The 19,227-nt window shown below is 40.4% G+C and overlaps 1 protein-coding gene across 1 annotated transcript in view; it reads right to left on the bottom strand.

The window, feature by feature from the left end:
• Positions 1 to 4,633: 4,633 nt before the first annotated feature.
• The window catches only part of epx (eosinophil peroxidase), a gene marked incomplete at both ends in the record, with an annotated part of 81,347 nt that continues 66,753 nt past the window's right edge, over positions 4,634 to 19,227 (bottom strand). Inside the window, 3 exons of the mRNA XM_079502421.1 lie at positions 4,634 to 4,697; positions 5,258 to 5,360; positions 10,243 to 10,407. Coding sequence (XP_079358547.1) covers positions 4,634 to 4,697; positions 5,258 to 5,360; positions 10,243 to 10,407 — 332 coding nt within the window. The remainder of the gene's footprint in view (positions 4,698 to 5,257; positions 5,361 to 10,242; positions 10,408 to 19,227) is intronic.

The following is a 19,227-nucleotide window of genomic DNA, read 5'->3' as shown; positions in this document are numbered from 1 at the left end:
ATTATGAACTCTACAACATGTTCGGGGCTGCCCAGTATGGCATACCACGGGAACTTTTCTGCACCACCACTTTTGATGACCTCTAATTATACTATATTGCGAACGCATGTTTTTAACTGTTATGCTATATATATATATATATGACATATATATATATATATATATATATATATATATATATATATATATATATATATATATATAACAGGGGGCGGGTGGAGGTGCGCGCGCTCAAATACGGAGCATGTCAAACAAAGCACTGCGCACACAGTGGCCTCCAATATGGCACAGTGTATGTATCATCTATATATGGCAAAGCGCTGATGATCAAAACTACTAACTAACACTAAAAAATCAATAGTGGGACACTGCTGAGAGCCACCCACAGCTGCAGTTAGGTTCTTAATTAAGGGCGCGTTCTTAATGCAATGCACACTAGTAGGCGAGTGCGCTCCGGTGCGTTATGCAAAGGGAAAGAATGACTTCTGTCCGTGACTCCGTGACAATAATCAATCCTACAGTTTGAATTCTGTATACACACGCACACACAGAGCAAAAAATATGATATGGGGAAAACTATTGAAAATATATATTTTTTTAATTTTCTTTTCGACTTTCGACTTCTCCTAATTTGAATCGACTTGTGTTAATGAAATTGATGCATCGATGCATCAATTTTTTAATGAATGCCCTATAGTATATAACACAACCATGATATCTGGAGCAGGACTAACATCACATGCAGTATGGTGATGGCCAGTAGATGGCGCCTGAACAGCAATTTTCAGTCTGTAAGTCACAAATGGATTGTAGTACCAATATGATTTTATTTTATTACAAGTATTATTATTATTCTATTAAAAGTACCACAATGCCACAACGTAGACATACTTTGTTACGTGAAGTGTAGGCCCAATATTCCAAAGTTACTTGAGTAAAAGTACAAAGTTATTGGCATCAAAGTATACTTAATTAAAGTACCTAAACATTATTATTCATTATGCAGTATGACGAGTTTTCAAAATGTATTTTTAAAAAAAAACATTGAAAAAAGCCAATCTACAAGCTTACAACGCACCACGCGACATGTCATAAGATTGTAGATCGGCTATTTTCAAATAGCCAACGTAAAGTGGTAAGAGGCTATGGGCCCTATTAAGCAAGACGAAAAACCCATGCGGTAATACAGATTTCGCCCTCGCTCTGCGCCTTTTCGTATTATGGAAGCCGTGGTGAGCGCTCACTCATATGGAATACCACGTTCCTGCATAATTTAGCATTGTGGGAGTGTCCATATGTTAATTATTTTCGCTTTGCGCTACTTGCTATTAAGCCCCTTGACCTAAAAACACTCAGCGCATACCGATTCCGCCTGGGTCTGACCACGTCTTAAAAGCAAAAAGCACTGTTTGATTTTACACTTGAGCGGCTCTGGAGTGCTGCTGGAGTGTTGCCATGTCTGTTTGCTATTTATTATAAGCGGCTTCTTTTTCTGCAAAGTTGCTTGTAAATATTGGTAGTTGTGGTTGCTTTTCTTGTTTCTAAAGTGCTTATTTGGGCTTTTCTCCTAATGTTGTTTAAACCAGTGATCCTCACACAGCGACATTCCCATGTCAAGGACCCCCAGATGAATGCATTTGCCCAACTAAGCCAGTGACCCCCATGACAGATTTTTGTTTTTAAATGTTTCAATAACATTTTTCAAAAATATTCTTATTGTCACTTTTTTCAAAGATTACTTTCGAAAATAGCAGATCTACCAGCTCACAATGCATCACATTCATTCATTAAAACAATGAACTCTGACTGCAGGGGGATATATATTTATAATGATCATTATAACAATGTGCAAGAAAATATGTAAAAAGAAGGAAGAACTTTATATTTGTGGACAATCAAAATATGCTGGAAATTTTAATGTGGTGTCATTAAAAGGAATCTTGATATGGCAGACTCACTATCTAGAAAATAAAAACATGGCACTTCATTTAAAATAGGTTGTAGACCCCTGTTATATGCGATTCTTTTGGGAGTATGTTTATAGACCTATTTACTTGTTTCTATGAGACATGGCAACAGCGAGCTTTCTGGCTTTCTCGTTGAGATTATAAAGGGTCATATATCGCTCATTTCTCAACCTTTAAAAAAAATTAAAACATCTCCATAATCACTGGGAAGTTAGCTTTCATATGCTGTATCACACCCGACTCAATTCTTCTTCAATAAAATGCTACGAGCGAAGACCATAACATTGGGGCCGCAGCAATACGCATGGCGCACGTATGGCATTTCAACTCATTCCTTCGTCGTGACTCGAATGAAATACAATAAAATAAACGTTATTTTACTGGTGTTTTTCAATAGAAACAAATAAAGAGCGTGTGTGGAACAGTCAGTGCATATACGTGCATGCACTATAGGCTATATTTCCTCCTTGTCGGGATTGTGAGCTGAGCTCTTCACAGCCCGTTTGTCTTTCATATTATTCTTATAATATTTGATATTATAAACACTCATGGTTCTCTCATTTCTCAACCGTTTTTTAAAATGTAAAAATCCCCGTATTACTTAGGAATCTTGCTTTCATTCACTGTATGGTACATGGTTCTATTTTTATCGAATTAAACAATATCAAACGAACTTGTATGTTCGGGGGTTAGACGATTCTGGGAACATTACGCATGGATTGCCAATTTGCCAGCCAATGCTGCGTATCTACTCGCAGTTCCATTCCGATCTGAAAGGTATAGGTAGGTGCCATTTCAAAGTCTTAGTTATTCATTTATGAATCAAATCAACTAGAATAAAGATTTTTACAGCTGTTTTTCATGCTTAGAACAGAAACAAATGAAGTGATGATGTGCGTATATCTCCCTCCCTTAGCATATGGCTGCGCCGCTGTAATGACTTTCCAATAAAAACTGCAAGTTACTTAACAAAATAGAGACATAGGCCTACAAGCTATGCACATCATGGCTGTGACAGCTTGTGGATCTGTTCTTTTGAGGCATAAAGGTGACAGCATGCAGTGCAATATGAATAATTAACCCAAATGTGACAAAGTCATGTCATGTCTATGGTGCCAGTCTGCAGAAATGTAATACCACTTGCCGAAAAGGGCGCATTCCATGAGGACATCAGCTGGTGTCGTAAAGAGAATAGTACGGACATGTTCATTGGGTAAGCCTCAAAACTCCCTGAAACACTCCCATGACTAATTCAAGGCCGTTTTGCTCACACCACGGGGTGTCGAAAGCGCTTCTCACCTGGCCCATAATTGTAATATGACATTGCACACGCCCCCACGTCTTAAAAACTGTAAAATTATATGTAATTAGATTCCACTTGCTTAATAGGGCCCTATGTGTGTGTCATAGTTGTCTGCGGAAACGCCTACTGAATGACAAAAAACTGCTTTCTGGCCCATACATCCAAACAGAAAAGTCGTATCTGATTGACAGCCCATACATCCAAACAGAAAAGTCCAATCTGATTGACCGTCCATACATCCAAACAGAAAAATCCCATCTTATTGTACGACAACGCTTATTTGCTTATTTCCATCGCTCAAAATTATTATTTTTTTGTATATATCCTCTCTTCATAATGTAAATAATATCCCAAGCGGCACACTTTACTACTTATTTCGATGGAAATAAGCGAATTAGCACAACACCCCATAGCCCCATTCAATTCCCATTCAATTCAATGCAATTCATTGAGGGCTTAATTATGGTAGGGGAAATAACCAATAAGGAGTTTTTGCACACAAAAACACCTGGACCTCTTTGGTGGGGATGTAACGACTACAAAGAAAGATAAGAAAGGTAAGAAAGCCTTCTAGCATTGAATTCTCCTTTAAGATAGAAGAGGGTTTATTTGTCACTCACTGATACAGGTACAATGCAATTATCATGATGGCACTGGCAGAATGGCAGCATGCCCGGACCTTTCCTGGTGGCCTGCCGCCTATTGGCCTGCCTGCCTGTCAAAAAAATAATAATATATATATATATATATATATATATATATATATATATATATATATATACGGTCGCGGCCCACCGGAAATATGCCCGGTATACGTCCTATGGCCAGTCCAGCCCAGGCGAATGCTGGACCCTGAAGCCAACCCTGTCTGCTACACCAGAATGCTGCGTGCTGTACTTAACATCAGCAAGAGCGTACATGTTACCAACAATACGCTGTATGAGGGAATACCAAGGGTGAGCCAGAAAGTAGTGACAATGACAAAGCTTCTAGGAACCTCTTTGAATGCAGATTGCTACCCATTGCTGGCTGTCTGAATACAAAATACAAGTTCAAGATGGAGTGCCGTGATTTTGTTTGCCCTCCCTATAACATGATCATCAGGTAGCTGGCTAGGAGGACGTTTTTTTCTTTTGTATTATTTATTTATAAAAAAGAAAAGTGTACAGAAAAGTGTTAAAATGTTGTTATTTTTGTGGCCACACGCACCAGTTCAATATGTAGGCCTATGCCTGGTTCTCAGATAAGCACCACCCACCTGAACTTAACTCCATAGATAGACATACAAAACAGAGAATGTACAAACATCACGGCACTCCAAAGAACAATGCAATTCTTGACACATTCTTTCATGGAGGATCCTTTAAGTTCCCCTCTGGCAACAAGCAGCGCCGTTCATCATCAGCTCTCGTTTGGGCGGGAAATATCTGGAGAAAAAAAAGAAAAAGAAAAAAGGCTCATGTAAACGGCGTTGAAATGAATAACACTCTTATTGGTAGTCATTTTTGGCGAGACTTCAACACGCTACAGGCTACACACAGACGCGTGTGTGGCGGCCGGGTGGTGGCCATGCAAACAAAATATTTTGTGGGTATGCGTTTATTTGGAAGGGATGGCGCACATTCATGGACACCACACATACAATGCCATATACAATAGACCGGCACCTTGTAGAACACAGCACCATGCTAATGAATGAATGAATGAATGAATGAATGAATGAATTAATGGATGGATGGATGGATGAATCAATCAATCAATCAATCAATCAATCAATCAATCAATTATTGCTATCATATGGTATACTGTACCTTGTAGAGCACATCACCATGATGACCTGTGATCTAATAAATGAATGAATGAATGAATGCATACGGATACGGTACCTTGTAGAGCACATCACCATGATGACCTGTGCTCTAATAAATTATTGGATGAATGAAATGAATGAATGAATTAATGAATGCTAGCATACGGTATACGGTACCTTGTAGAGCACATGAGCATGCTGACCAGCACTGCCACCACTCCGGTCACTGAGATGACGGCAGAGACCACCGAGACCACCGACACAGAGGAGCCCCCCGACGCTGTATGGACAACATTCACACAGTGATGTTAATGAGAGCAGAGCCCCGGCGCTGAGTGGAGTGGTGGAATAAGTAACACGTTTTGTGAGCACCTCCTTTATTCAGCTAGTGTAGATTTATGTCCTAACACAAACGTTACATGCCATTGACAATGAATGGAGAATGTATGGCATAATTATGTGCAAGTGAAAGTATCACTGCATTGTAGAAGTACCCAGTTACAAGTAAAAGTCTGGAAATCTAAATTCACTTGAGTAAACGTGCAAAAGTATCGCCATCAAAAAGGTTCCGTTTCAAGTTTTCAAATATATAAAAAGCTTTTGAAAATAGATCTACAAGTTTTAACTATCTCATGGACCCCCATCAAATGGGAGGGTGGGCCTAGGGATGGAGCCCGAAAATCGGGTCCATTACAAACCCGGTTCGGCATTTATCAAGACCCGAGTATCAATAAGCGTTTGGCTTATCGGGTATAGCCGCAGCGGCTTACGTCATGGGCCGCTCGCTATAAAGGGGGCTGGGACGCGACGGGTGGTTGCGTGGTTCGTCATCGTTTGCCGTGGTGGAAGTATGGTGGAACGGGTGAAAAGTTTGGTAACATAAAAAAAAAGACAAGAGGGGAGCTAAATGCAATAATGTAGCCTACCACAGTTGTTGCATGCACGAAAGGGAGCATTTCGACAATGATGCATTGTCGAGACATCTGTCCATAATGCATTGTATTAAACCCAAATGCGAAACAACACGGAGCCGTCAGCTGCTGCAGCGGAACAACCATCCTGCTCTTCCACCCAATGCATGTTGTGCATAAATTATTTTTGTTGCCATAAATTATTAATCCAATTCATAATAATACGTTTGGGAAACTCAAATCTCCCTGCCATAGTTATAATACTTTATCTCCCGCGAATCGATTGAATAGTCTCACATAATACGTGACGTATTCAATGTGCAACTTCTCAGTCTGTCTTTGCCGAAAAGGCAGAGCTAAAAGCTCACCAGACGCGTTGTGAGCTTGTAGATTGGCTATTTTTGGTGCGCGACACCGCTGTACGATGATGTATACATTTCACTTTTAAAGTGACGGAACACAATGAACAGTTCCCTCTGTCTGTTAGAAAGGTACTGTATAAGGCCTATAGTAAAATGTAGTGCAAAGGGATGTCTTGGTTGGTTAAAATAAAGAGAAGATTATTAAAATATAATAAGCATATATATAATATGCATATTTTGTGTGTGTGTGTGTGTGTATGTGTGTGTGTGTGTGTGTGTGTGTGTGTGCCATTTGTTTGTATTTTGAAAAACATTTTAAAATAGTTCAAATAGACAATCTACAAGCTCAGTTCAGTGGTTCCCGAAGTGGGGTCCCAAGCTAAATGATAGTTAGGAACCAAGTGGACCCTTATGGGTCTTGGTTCCATTTGTACACTCTCAGAGTTAAATTAGCATTGAATTTACAATATAAATTGGGGTCTCAAAGATAGAAATGGGGGTCCGTAGCCTAATTCATGTCAAACTGGGGGTCCTTGAAATTAAACGGGTTGAGAATCACTGCTAGAGCCGTAAAAAAAACTCTCTTATATAGGGTCTCTGGCATATAATAATAATACAACTTTATTTATATAGCACCTTTTCAAATTTTCATTACAAAGTGCTTTACAACAACAAATCCAATATACAGCAGAAGACATTTAAAAATAAAACAAAAATTAGGAAAAATATATATACTAAAATATTTGATTGGGAGTGAAAGCTAATCTATAAAAGTGTGTTTTTAAAAGGGATTTAAAAGAGGACACTGATTCAGCACGCTTGATATGTAGGGGAAGTGTGTTCCAAAGTATTGGCGCTATGGTGCTGAAGGCCTGGTCTCCTTTAGACTTTAGCCGACAAATTTGAGGGTTAAGAAGGTCATTAGATGACGATCTCAGGGAGCGGGTTGGGACATAGGGGGAGATAAGATCGGCGATGTAGGGTGGAGCGAGACTGGACCTGGCCTTGAATATGGTGAGAAGGAGTTTGAAATTGATTCTGAAGGAAATTGGGAGCCAGTGCAGGGACGCTAGAACGGGGGTGATATGGTCATATTTCCTGGAGCCAGTTAGCAGACGAGCAGCAGCATTCTGTACTAGTTGGAGACGATTAATAGATTTTTTAGTGAGGCAGGTATATAGAGAGTTACAGTAGTCTAAGCGTGAGAATATGAATGTGTGAATTACTTTTGTCAGGTCAGAGGGGGATAGAAATTATTTTATTTTGGCAATGTTTCTTAAATGGTAAAATGATGATTGAGTGACTTTTTTAATGTGGTGTTCGAAGTGACACCTAGATTCTTAACAGTGGGCCTGAGATTTACGGTTAAGGGGCCAAGGTAATTTTCTATTTGGGCTCTGGCGAGAGGGGGGCCAAATACTAGCACCTCTATATGTCTTCAAATGGGGGTCCACGGGCTAATTAGTGTCAATTTGGGGATCCTTGACATGACAACATTTGGGAACCACTGAGCTAGTTATGACATCACTATGACATCACTGTCACTAAAGCCAAATTCCAATACCCAAAATCTCGGCCACTCTCTCATTCACACTCGCTCACTCACACTCGATCACTCCAGCATGGCAAATTATGGTGAAATTGGTGACCGGCCGAAATATGTTACCATTTTGTGTACTTCACATAACTTACATGGAGGTCTTTAAATATGTGGCCTGAATACCGCTAGGTTTAACTCTGCTAACGAACAAACTGCAATGATTTGCATTCGGACACTGACGTTATGTCATTATCTACAAGATTGTCACATATTTCAGCAGGTTACTAATTTCACCGTAACACCACTATGCTGGCTGGAGTGAGGGAGCGTGAGTGAGCGAGTGGCCGAGATTTTGGGTATTGGAATTTGGCTTTGGACATCTCTGCAGGAAAAGCAAAAAAAAAAGAATCATGGCACTCCTTATTTCAATAGTTTTGAAGACTGTAGCTGTTACTGTATATCTCTGATGTGGGACAGGAACCAACTATGTCCAAAATATTAACTTCAGGAAATGAAAAAACGAATACAAAATAAAAATAAAAACACTGTGTGAGTTTTTTATATACGTTTCTCATCACCCACTGGGCCAAGCAAAGTGGTCTGATCGGCCTTTTCTCCAGTTGCGTGCACTGGTATGATCAGTAGGCCGGGAATTTGTCCAGTGAGACATTATTGTTTCTGTAATTAATGAAGGGTCATAAGGTCATAAGGACGGTATTACGGTCACAAGGTCATGAGGCCATAAGTCTCTCTGCACTGGCTCCCTAGCCTGGCTCCAGCCCTGAATCGCTACCATTAAACAAATAATTATATCCTGGCGATTCAGGTCTGGTGAGGGTGACTCTGCCTACGACGGTGTCAGTTTGCATCGAAAATCTGGTGCAGCGGCAGATTGGCCATCAGCCCCGTCACTCGACGTCAAACAACAAACATGGCTCTGGTAACTTTACTGTGTTTGTTTACATGGTAGTAGTGCTCGTTAACTTTGCCCGTTTGTTTAGGAACCGGGTTAGCCATAGCCACATGATTGCCAACAACGTCATCTGCTTTCCTACTATTTTGATTGGTCGGTGTGAACCAATCGCCGAAGACTGCCGCTTTGGCAACACCCATCCCAGAAACTGCTGCTGTTTGGAAGGGCTTTCAGTCTGAATAATGAAATGAACCAAAATTAAAATCCCGAGTGTCAGGTTACTGACTCCCGGTTGTTTTTAGGATAGATTTTAAAATGATTTTACTTGTTTATAAAGCCCTTAATGGTCTTGCACTCTCCTACCTCCATGACTGCCTGCCTAAATATGTCCCAGGCTGCCCCCTCAGGTCCGCCACTGCTGGACTGCGAGGTGCCTAAGGGTATGGCGTCTAAAACATATGGTGAAGCAGCTTTCTGCTTCTACGGGCCAATGGCCTGGAATATACTCCCATTAGTTAGGTAAAGTTAGCTTAAATTGTGGCAAATCTGCAAAAAAAATGCTTACCACTAGCTTTCTTCAAAGATGTGTTCATAAAGGTGTCTACTATCACAGAAAAATGTGTTCCAACCCAACTCCCTTGGGAAACTTTGTGACAGCTGCTGAAAGTTGGGGTACCATTATCAAACAATATAAGGCAAAAAACTCCAAATTTCATTACACTTGAAGTAGCATGTGACATGTCAAACTAGGGGGGTTTCAAGATTCTGAATCCATTGCAAGCATTAGTTTTGCACAAAAATGCCCATAGCCGTCATCACAAATGTGATGAGGTCAGCACATTTGGGCACATTTGGGCAAGTGGCTATGGCCACATTTAGCCCAAGGAGTATTTTCGTGCAAAACTCATGCTTGGAATGGATTCAGCATCATGAAAACCCTGTAGTTTGACATGTCACATGCTACTTAAAGTATAATGAAATTTGGAATTATTTGCCTTATATTGGTTGATAATGGTACCCCAACTTTCAGCAGCTGTCACAAAGTTTCCCAAGGGAGTTGGGTTGGAACAAATTTTTCTGTGATAGTACACACCTTTATGAACACATCTGTGAAGAAAGCTAGTGGTAGGCATTTTTTTGCAGATTTGCCACAACTTAAGCTAACTTTACCTAACTACATGGCACCTTCAACAGGCAGACATTTTTAAAACATAGCTCAAGACCCACTTTTTTACCCTTGCTTTTGGCTGAGTTTGTATCTCCCTGCTGCAATATGTTTTAAGGATTTTAAGGATGTTTTCTTTTGAATGTTATTTTACTCTTGGAATGGAAAGGTGCTATATGAATAAAGTCTATTATAATTATTATAATTATGATTATGATTATGATTATGATTATAAATATTATTATTATTATAAGGTCATGAGGCTGTGTACCTGTGCAGGTGGGAGGGGCGGGGCTCCAGCGCTGCGTGTCAGGGTCACAGGTCACGGAGGCGTGGCCTGTCAGGGTGAATCCAGGGTGACACTCGTACAGCACCGTGAGGTCACACAGCACCCAGTAGCTGGACGGGACCCTGGGGACCACCCCGCACCTGGGGTCTGCATGGGGGTGAAAGGTCATGTCATTAGACTGGACCCTGGGGACCACCCCGCACCTGGGGTCTGCATGGGGGTGAAAGGTCATGTCATTAGACTGGACCCTGGGGACCACCCCGCACCTGGGGTCTGCATGGGGGTGAAAGGTCATGTCATTAGACTGCACCCTGGGGATAAAATGGTAAATGGTGCATTTATACAGCGCCTTTATCAACATGTGCATTACATTCACCCATTCACACACACACACACACACACACACACACACACACACACACACACACACACACACACACACACACATTCATACACACACACACACACACACACACACACACACACACACACACACACACACACATTCATACACCTTCACATAGATTGTGCATTACATTCACCCATTCACACACACACACACACACACACATTCATACACCTTCACATAGATTGTGCATTACATTCACACACACACACACACACACACACACACACACACACACACACACACACACACACACACACCTTCACATAGATGGTGCATTGCATTCACCCATTCACACACACACACACACACACACACACACACACACACACACACACACACAGATTCATTCATACATGCACCTTCACATAGATTGTGCATTACATTCGCCCATTCACACACACATTCACACACCGATGCCGGAGGAAACCATGCAAGGCACCAACCTGCACTTCAGGAGCAATTAGGGGTACAGTTCACTCTACCCCTGAGCCACCGTCGCCCCGGGGGACCCCCCCGCACCTGGGGTCTGCATGGGGGTGAAAGGTAATTTCATCAGACTGGACCTGGGGTCTTTTTTACTTTTTTTGTAGGGGTGCCAGCCCCTCCTATGCTCAGCTTTGTGTGTTTGTGTGTCTGTGTGAGCACGGAATGTGCTCATCTGATTGGCTGAGCAGGAAATGTGATGTATGATGATAAGAGTGCCCCTCACTTCACACAAGTGTGATTATTATAATTTTTTTCCCACAAATCCTTTTTTTCACCCAGTGTCAATTATCTAACAATTTAGGCATTTAGCAGACGCTCTTAATCCAGAGCGACTTACATTAAGCAAGAACAAAAAGCATCGGAATACATCACATATATAAAAAGCATTTATCAAGAAACATGCGTAAGCTAAGAACGTAACGTAACATATCTATATATAATGACACTATACATATAAGCTATACATATATATTATACTATGCTGTACTGTTATTGTGCTTTCTACATGACATGCTATAAGTCGGTTTCAAATGCTATCTAAGTCTAAAAAGTGCTGTCTAAGGGGGTAGGGTAAGTGCTATGGGCCATGGTGGAGAATGAAAAGGTGGGTTTTCAAACTACGGCGGAAGATCGGGAGACTACGGCGGAAGATCGGGAAAATCCACTCGCTCTGCCAGCCTGTGGAGAGCAACGGACTGACCTCATGCTCCCTTCTATGCATGAATAGTCCAAGCCACTTCTTTTCAGCTGACGGGGGAGTTTCCCCGGTTCGACGTAGAGTGTGGAAGGAAACACGTTATTCCAACCAGTTCCTTTCCCCTCCATCAGGCACCCCGACTGACCAGGGGGAAGCAGTATAGATACCAGGATTACTGCATGTTTCTTTAGGGATGTAATCGTTAGCACAATCGGAATCAGCCATATCAGAAAATGCCATATCGACATTGGAACGATCCAGATTATTTAATCGGTTTTCACCAGCAAAAACTATTTTAAATGAAAAATGTAAAAAAATCATTGAGTTCAATATAAATCAAACATTTCTAGTACCTCTAGTCTAGAACAAAAGCCAAATCAAATACATTTTTCTACATTTAATTTGTGTATAGGCTATGCATTGATTTATTGAATACTGTATTAACATGCTTTGGGCCAAGCCCCTATAGGGCCTCTATAGGCTTGTTTCCATTGTGGTCAAAATATTGTAATCGGTCAGAATCGGTATCGGCAGACATGACCCTGCAAATAATCAGAGATCGGATATCGGTCATAATAACATAATCGTGCACCCCCTTTTTTTTCCTTTTCTTTGGGGTACCTACCCTAGGGGACACAGGGAGAACATGCAAACTAGGGTATGGGAACTGATGACACAGAGGAGAGAACACACCCCCAGCGGGAATCGAACCCAGGACCTTCTAGCTGTGCGGAGACAGACTGAATAGAACCAGGACCTTCTAGCTGTGAGGAGACAGACTGAATAGAACCAGGACCTTCTAGTGAGGAGACAGACTGAATGGAACCAGGACCTTCTAGCTGTAAGGAGACAGACTGAATGGAACCAGGACCTTCTAGCTGTAAGGAGACAGACTGAATGGAACCAGGACCTTCTAGCTGTAAGGAGACAGACTGAATGGAATCCAGGACCTTCTAGCTGTGAGTGTGAGGAGATGGCACTACCGACTGCGCGCATGCTTGGGTTCTGGGGGTCAGTGGTCATTTCATCAGCAACCACAGGGAACACGTCACAGCTTGAGTCTGGCGTCTGAGGTCAAAGAGGGGTCATTTCATTCACAACTAGACCATGGCAAAAGTGACAACTTACGCCCCATTTCTAAAACAATAAACAAACAAAAAAAATGGGAAAAAATATATATATATAGCTGATCTACAAGCTCACAAAAAGGTCTGGTCTGGGCCACACACAAACGATTGCACACTCAAATCAATGAATGCATCCATCCATCCATCCATCCATCCATCCATTCATCCATCATTAATATTTAAGGGACCAAGAAGTCACGAAGAGAATTTGGTCACTTATTGTTTTTGTGTTTAGTTTTCTTCTCCTCCTTCTTCTCCTTCTGCCAAAAATAGCTGTTCTGGCTGAACCGTGCAGTCGGTTTTCGCGAAACTTGCCAAACGGTGACTATGCGAAGCCCATGACGATTGGCCAAATGGTGGCGCTATAGCACTCAATTGAAAATGCAAACTTTGAACGTGCATAGCTCATGAACCGCTTGACCGTTGGCAATGCAACTTTGATACACATATGTGTCTCCTCATGCCGAACAACTTTCGTGTTCTGACTTTTGACGTCTGACCTTTAGATCACCCGCCATTTTGAATTATATGAAAAACAGTTAAAATGTATCTCCTCCCAGGATCTTTGATCAAAATGTACAAAAACGTCTACACGTGAACTTTGGACCTATACGGACAAATAATCGTAGTACATTTATTTTAAGTCAAAAAATGAAGTTTTTATGAGCCAATGAAAATTGCTGTTTTATAAAAATTCTTCTTCTGCCTCTAATACATACATGCAGCGTCATATGCTTATGTCACTTTACAGTATAGTAGAGGGTCATGCCAAATAGCACTGAAAGCAGTCTTACTCCAATTGGCCAAAGGGGGGCGCTATATCATTTTTTTTTAAATGAAACCTTTGAACAGGCTTAACTCATGCCTCATTTGGCCAAAAGTCATGGCACTCGTTTCCACATGTTCCTTGACTCATGGGGAACACATCTGTCACTTTGACAAGTAAGCTCCGCCCTCAGATTTTCTGCCATTTTGAGCAGTTTGAAAAATGCTTATACCTGATTTTCTGCCTGGTTTATTAAGCAATTTGCGTGAAACGTTCTACACGCAATGTATGGACCATTATCTGAAATCCCAGTTGAAGAGAAGTTTGTATGTGAGAAAAATTACAGCAAAACATAACCAGGACACACACTATTATCAAAAACACTGATGTTCCTGTTTACAATGTAGTGACTGATGTCTCTGTGTAGCTCAGTCAGTAGACCTCTTGCCTTCGGACCACAAGGTTTTGTGTTCAAATCCGGGTACTGTATGTAAAACTATTTACTGTATAATCTCCTGGTAATTATATGGAATTTACCATGGTAAATGACACACTGGTTGCCAGGTAATTACCAAGTATGTTCCTGACAATTACCAGGTATACATTTTACTATGTAATTACTAGTTAACTACCCAGTATGTATAAGTATTTACTCTGCAACCAGGCACAATACACATGTAGGTACTATAGGTATCCTGGCAACCAGTGTGTCATTTACCATGGTAAATTCCATATAATTACCAGGAGATTATACAGTAAATAGTTATACATACTGGGTAATACTTGGTAATTACATAGTAATTACTGAGTAATGTATCTGGAAGTTACTATGTAATTACCAGGTAATTAATGGGTAAATACTTATAACTACTACCTTGTTGTTACCAGCTAATACCAGGTACTTACCTATTATTACCATTATTTATAGTACCGTAAAATGAAGGGTTACCACTATAGGTATGTAGGTACTATAGGTATACCAAGTATTTTCAACAACTACCAGGTATTTACTCTGCTACCAGGCAAGTTACCCAGTAGGTACTAGGTCATTACCAAGTACAACTACCAGGTAATAACAATATTCACTGTGTTTACATGTGTACTACCCATGAAACACGTGGGTAGTAGCCTACCAGGAAATTACCAGTTGTTACTAGGTAATTTCCTGACAACTACCATGTAATTACCGGATAGGTACCCAGTAAGGAAGGAGGAACTGTGCTGTAAAAGGAAGCGTGCTCTATTTCCATGATATTACCATGTACCTACCTGGCAATTGTAGATTATAATCGCATAAGGCTTTTTTTGCTATTTGTCACCGGGTGGTGGTGTAATAATGACGTGCTATCCAAGGGGAGAAGCAGACTTATGGACACGTGTTGGAGTGGAGAGGATGCCCACCAACGACACTGATCATTTTGTGTTAGTCGTTATCACTGCCTGATATAATTTCACACCCATGGGTAAACACAAGATTATTGGGTAATAATCTACTAAATACTGTGTAAATACCTGGTAATTTTACAATTATGGGGAAAGAACATGGTAATGCCATGGAAACAAACCACGCTTCCTTTCACAGTACATTTCCACCTTTCTTACACGGTAACTTGCAAGGTTTTACCTGTTAACCTTTTGGAAGTGTATGTGGTGAAAATGTCTAATTACTGTGTAAATACCTGGTAATTGCCAGGTAACATGTTCAAAACATCCTGATGGTCAATTGTGGATGTTTAGAATCTACAATTACAGTGAAAGTACAGGGTAATATTATGCAAACAAACCACGCTTCCTTTCACAGTACAGTTCCACCTTTCTTACACGGTAACTTGCAAGGTTTTACCTGTTAATTTACACAGTAAATACTTGGTAATTAACAGTTATTGCCAGTTCAAAATTCAAAGTTCAAAATACACCATGATGGGTAATGGGGAGGATTATAATCTACAATTACCAGGTACTTCCTTTCACAGTACAGTTCCTCCTTTCTTACTGGGTACCATTTAGGTAATTACATGGTAGTTGTACGGAAATTACCTAGTAACAACTGGTAATTGTAAATTATAATCCTCCCCATTACCCATCAGGGTGTATTTTGAACTTTGAACTTTGAATTTTGAACTGGCAATAACTGTTAATTACCAGGTATTTACTGTGTAAATTAACAGGTAAAACCTTGCAAGTTACCGTGTAAGACAGGTGGAATTGTACTGTGAAAGGAAGCGTGGTTTGTTACAGTGAAAGTACAGGGTAATATTATGGAAACAAACCACGCTTCCTTTCACAGTACAGTTCCACCTTTCTTACACGGTAACTTGCAAGGTTTTACCTGTTAATTTACACGGTAAATACTTGGTAATTAACAGTTATTGCCAGTTCAAAATTCAAAGTTCAAAGTTCAAAATACACCCTGATGGGTAATGGGGAGGATTATAATCTACAATTACCAGGTAGGTATATGGTAATATCATGGAAATAGAGCACACTTCCTTTCACAGTACAGTTCCTCCTTTCTTACTGGGTACAGGTAATTACATGGTAGTTGTCAGGAAATTACCTAGTAACAACTGGTAATTTTCCTGACAACTACCAGGTAATTACATGGTAACTGTAATCACTACTACCCATGTAAACGCATGGGTAGCCTACCAGGAAATTACCAGTTGTTACTAGGTAATTTCCTGACAACTACCTTGTAATTACCTGATAGGTACCCAGTAAGAAAGGAGGAACTGTACTGTGAAAGGAAGTGTGCTCTATTTCCATGATATTACCATGTACCTACCTGGTAATTGTAGATTATAATCCTCCCCATTACCCATCAGGGTGTATTTTGAACTTTGAACTTTGAATTTTGAACTTTGAACTTTGAATTTTGAACTGGCAATAACTGTTAATTACCAGGTATTTACTGTGTAAATTAACAGGTAAAACCTTGCAAGTTACCGTGTAAGAAAGGTGGAACTGTACTGTGAAAGGAAGCGTGGTTTGTTTCCATAATATTACCCTGTACTTTCACTGTAATTGTAGATTCTAAACATCCACAATTGACCATCAGGATGTTTTGAACATGTTACCTGGCAATTACCAGGTATTTACACAGTAATTAGACATTTTCACCACATACATTTCCAAAACGTTAACAGGTAAAACCTGCAAGTTACTGTGTAAGAAAGGTGGAACTGTACTGTGAAAGGAAGCGTGGTTTGTTTCCATGGCATTACCATGTTCTTTCCCCATAATTGTAAAATTACCAGGTATTTACCCAGTATTTAGGATTACCCAATAATCTGGTGTTTACCCATGGGTGTGTAAACTTATATCAGGGAGTGATAATGATAACGACTAACACAAAATTATCAGTGTCGTTGGTGGGCATCCTCTCCGCTCCAACACGTGTCCATAAGTCTGCTTCTCCCCCTGGATAGCACAATGTACACACTGCAGCTGTATATTAGCTGTGAGGAGATAAGAGGAAACAACCACAGAGTTCCCAGGACCCAAAACACCAGCATCCCCACCATTACCAGCCATCAACTACATGAAGATAAAATGCATTATTATTACACCACCACCCGGTGACAAATACGCAAACACAGGATAACTGTCAAAGACATCAACTATAATTACCTGCACTCTCGCCTGTTTCCTTGTCTGAAACAGAAGCACAGGAAACATCTTGCCCTATGTGAGCTTTATGCCTTATGTGAGCCTCCCCAACGATTATAATTACAATTGCCAGGTAGGTACATGGTAATATCATGGAAATAGAGCACGCTTCCTTTTACAGTACAGTTCCTCCTGCCTTACTGGGTACCTATCAGGTAATTACATGGTAGTTGTCAGGAAATTACCTAGTAACAACTGGTAATTTCCTGGTAGGCTACTACCCACGTGTTTCATGGGTAGTACCCATGTAAACACAGTGAAGACAGTTACCATGTTATTACCTGGTAGTTGTCAGGAAAATACTTGGTAATGACCAGTGTTGGGCAGTAACGAGTTACTAGTTACATAATATATTATTACTTTTTCCAGTAACGAGTAGTATAACGAATTACTCTGCAGAAATAGTAATATAGTAACTATTTACTCCGCCAAAACACGCTTCGTTACTCCTTACTTTCACTTACAAATGAGCATCATTTGTTTTGGTCCATTCGTTCGGTTATGCACTCAGTGTAGATGGTTGTTGCATGGCATGCAAAAATAGAACAGATCTACAAGCTATCAACGGGTAAAAACAGACATGCGTTGTAGCTTGTAGATCTGTTTTTGTTTGCCTGCACAGCCTGCGCACAGTTATGACGTAGCGTATGCGTCTGGGGCTAAGGTCTGGGGTCACGTCTCAGACTCGCTTCACTTCCAAAAAACAACAGACAGACAGAGACCATGACAGAGAAATGTATCGGTATTATTTTGCATTCTTGTCTGTCAAAGATGCCAAGTTGTAAACTTTGCGTGTACAAAAAAACACTTTGTCTAAACGTGTTGAAGCATCTGTTTAAAGACGCACGAGAAACACAGAGCTCCCCCCCCCCCATAAAACAGACTGGATTTGATCCGCCAGGACATTAAATGGCGACTATCTGAAGAATTGGCTCGTCGCTGGGTGTATTGTTGTAGACGAGAGGTTAACCCGTCCCTCATGAACAGTTGACTCGGCCTCATTTAGATCCATCATGGTCCGGAGCGGTTGTGCAAAGACCCGCCCGGAGGCAGCACTGTTTAATGCAATGTATTTGTGTGTGTTTAATATACGTTTTTTTTGTTGAATTACTCATGACAAAGTTGTAAAAGTCAACAGTATGTATATCCAATAAAATAAGCAAGCATCACGCTAGCAGACAATACACTAGTTCTGTCTTTCAATCATTTTATTATTATTGTTGTTATTATTATATTTTCACAATCTGATAGATACGCCGGCTACTTTCTGCTTGCTTATGTTATGGATATAGGCCTACATACTGTTGAGTGTTTGCATTTACCTCAAAAAGGTCAGAGACTGTTGCTTTATTTTATTGTTTGTTATTTATGTATACAATACTGTCCGTTTTGAGATGCTGCAGCCATGTGTGTGCAGTTCAGATTGTTTATGTTGAATCCCAAATGTGGAATAGGCTATGCAGCGTAAAAAGGCTGATGAGAGACTGTTGACTATTTTTGTTTTATATCCTGCAATTATTCAGTTTGGCTGATTGGAGACTTCTTATTCCAATAAATTGGATTCAGTTGTAAAAAGGAGCTGCTAAACAGATTGTGTTCTTTTTGCAGGTGGAAGGGGCCCGGTTGAAAAGTAATATAAAGTAATATGTAACAGTATTACTCTTGATTCCAAGTAATAAGTAATGTAATATTATTACTTTTTCTAAGGAGTAATAAGTAAAGTAAAGATATTACTCTCCTAAGTAATATTGCCCAACACTGGTAATGACCTAGTACCTACTGGATAACTTGCCTGGTAGCAGAGTAAATACCT

The sequence above is a fragment of the Electrona antarctica genome (genome assembly GCF_951216825.1).
Source record: "Electrona antarctica genome assembly, chromosome: 5".
NCBI lineage: Eukaryota > Metazoa > Chordata > Actinopteri > Myctophiformes > Myctophidae > Electrona > Electrona antarctica.
This window is presented reverse-complemented; position numbering and strand designations above follow the sequence as displayed.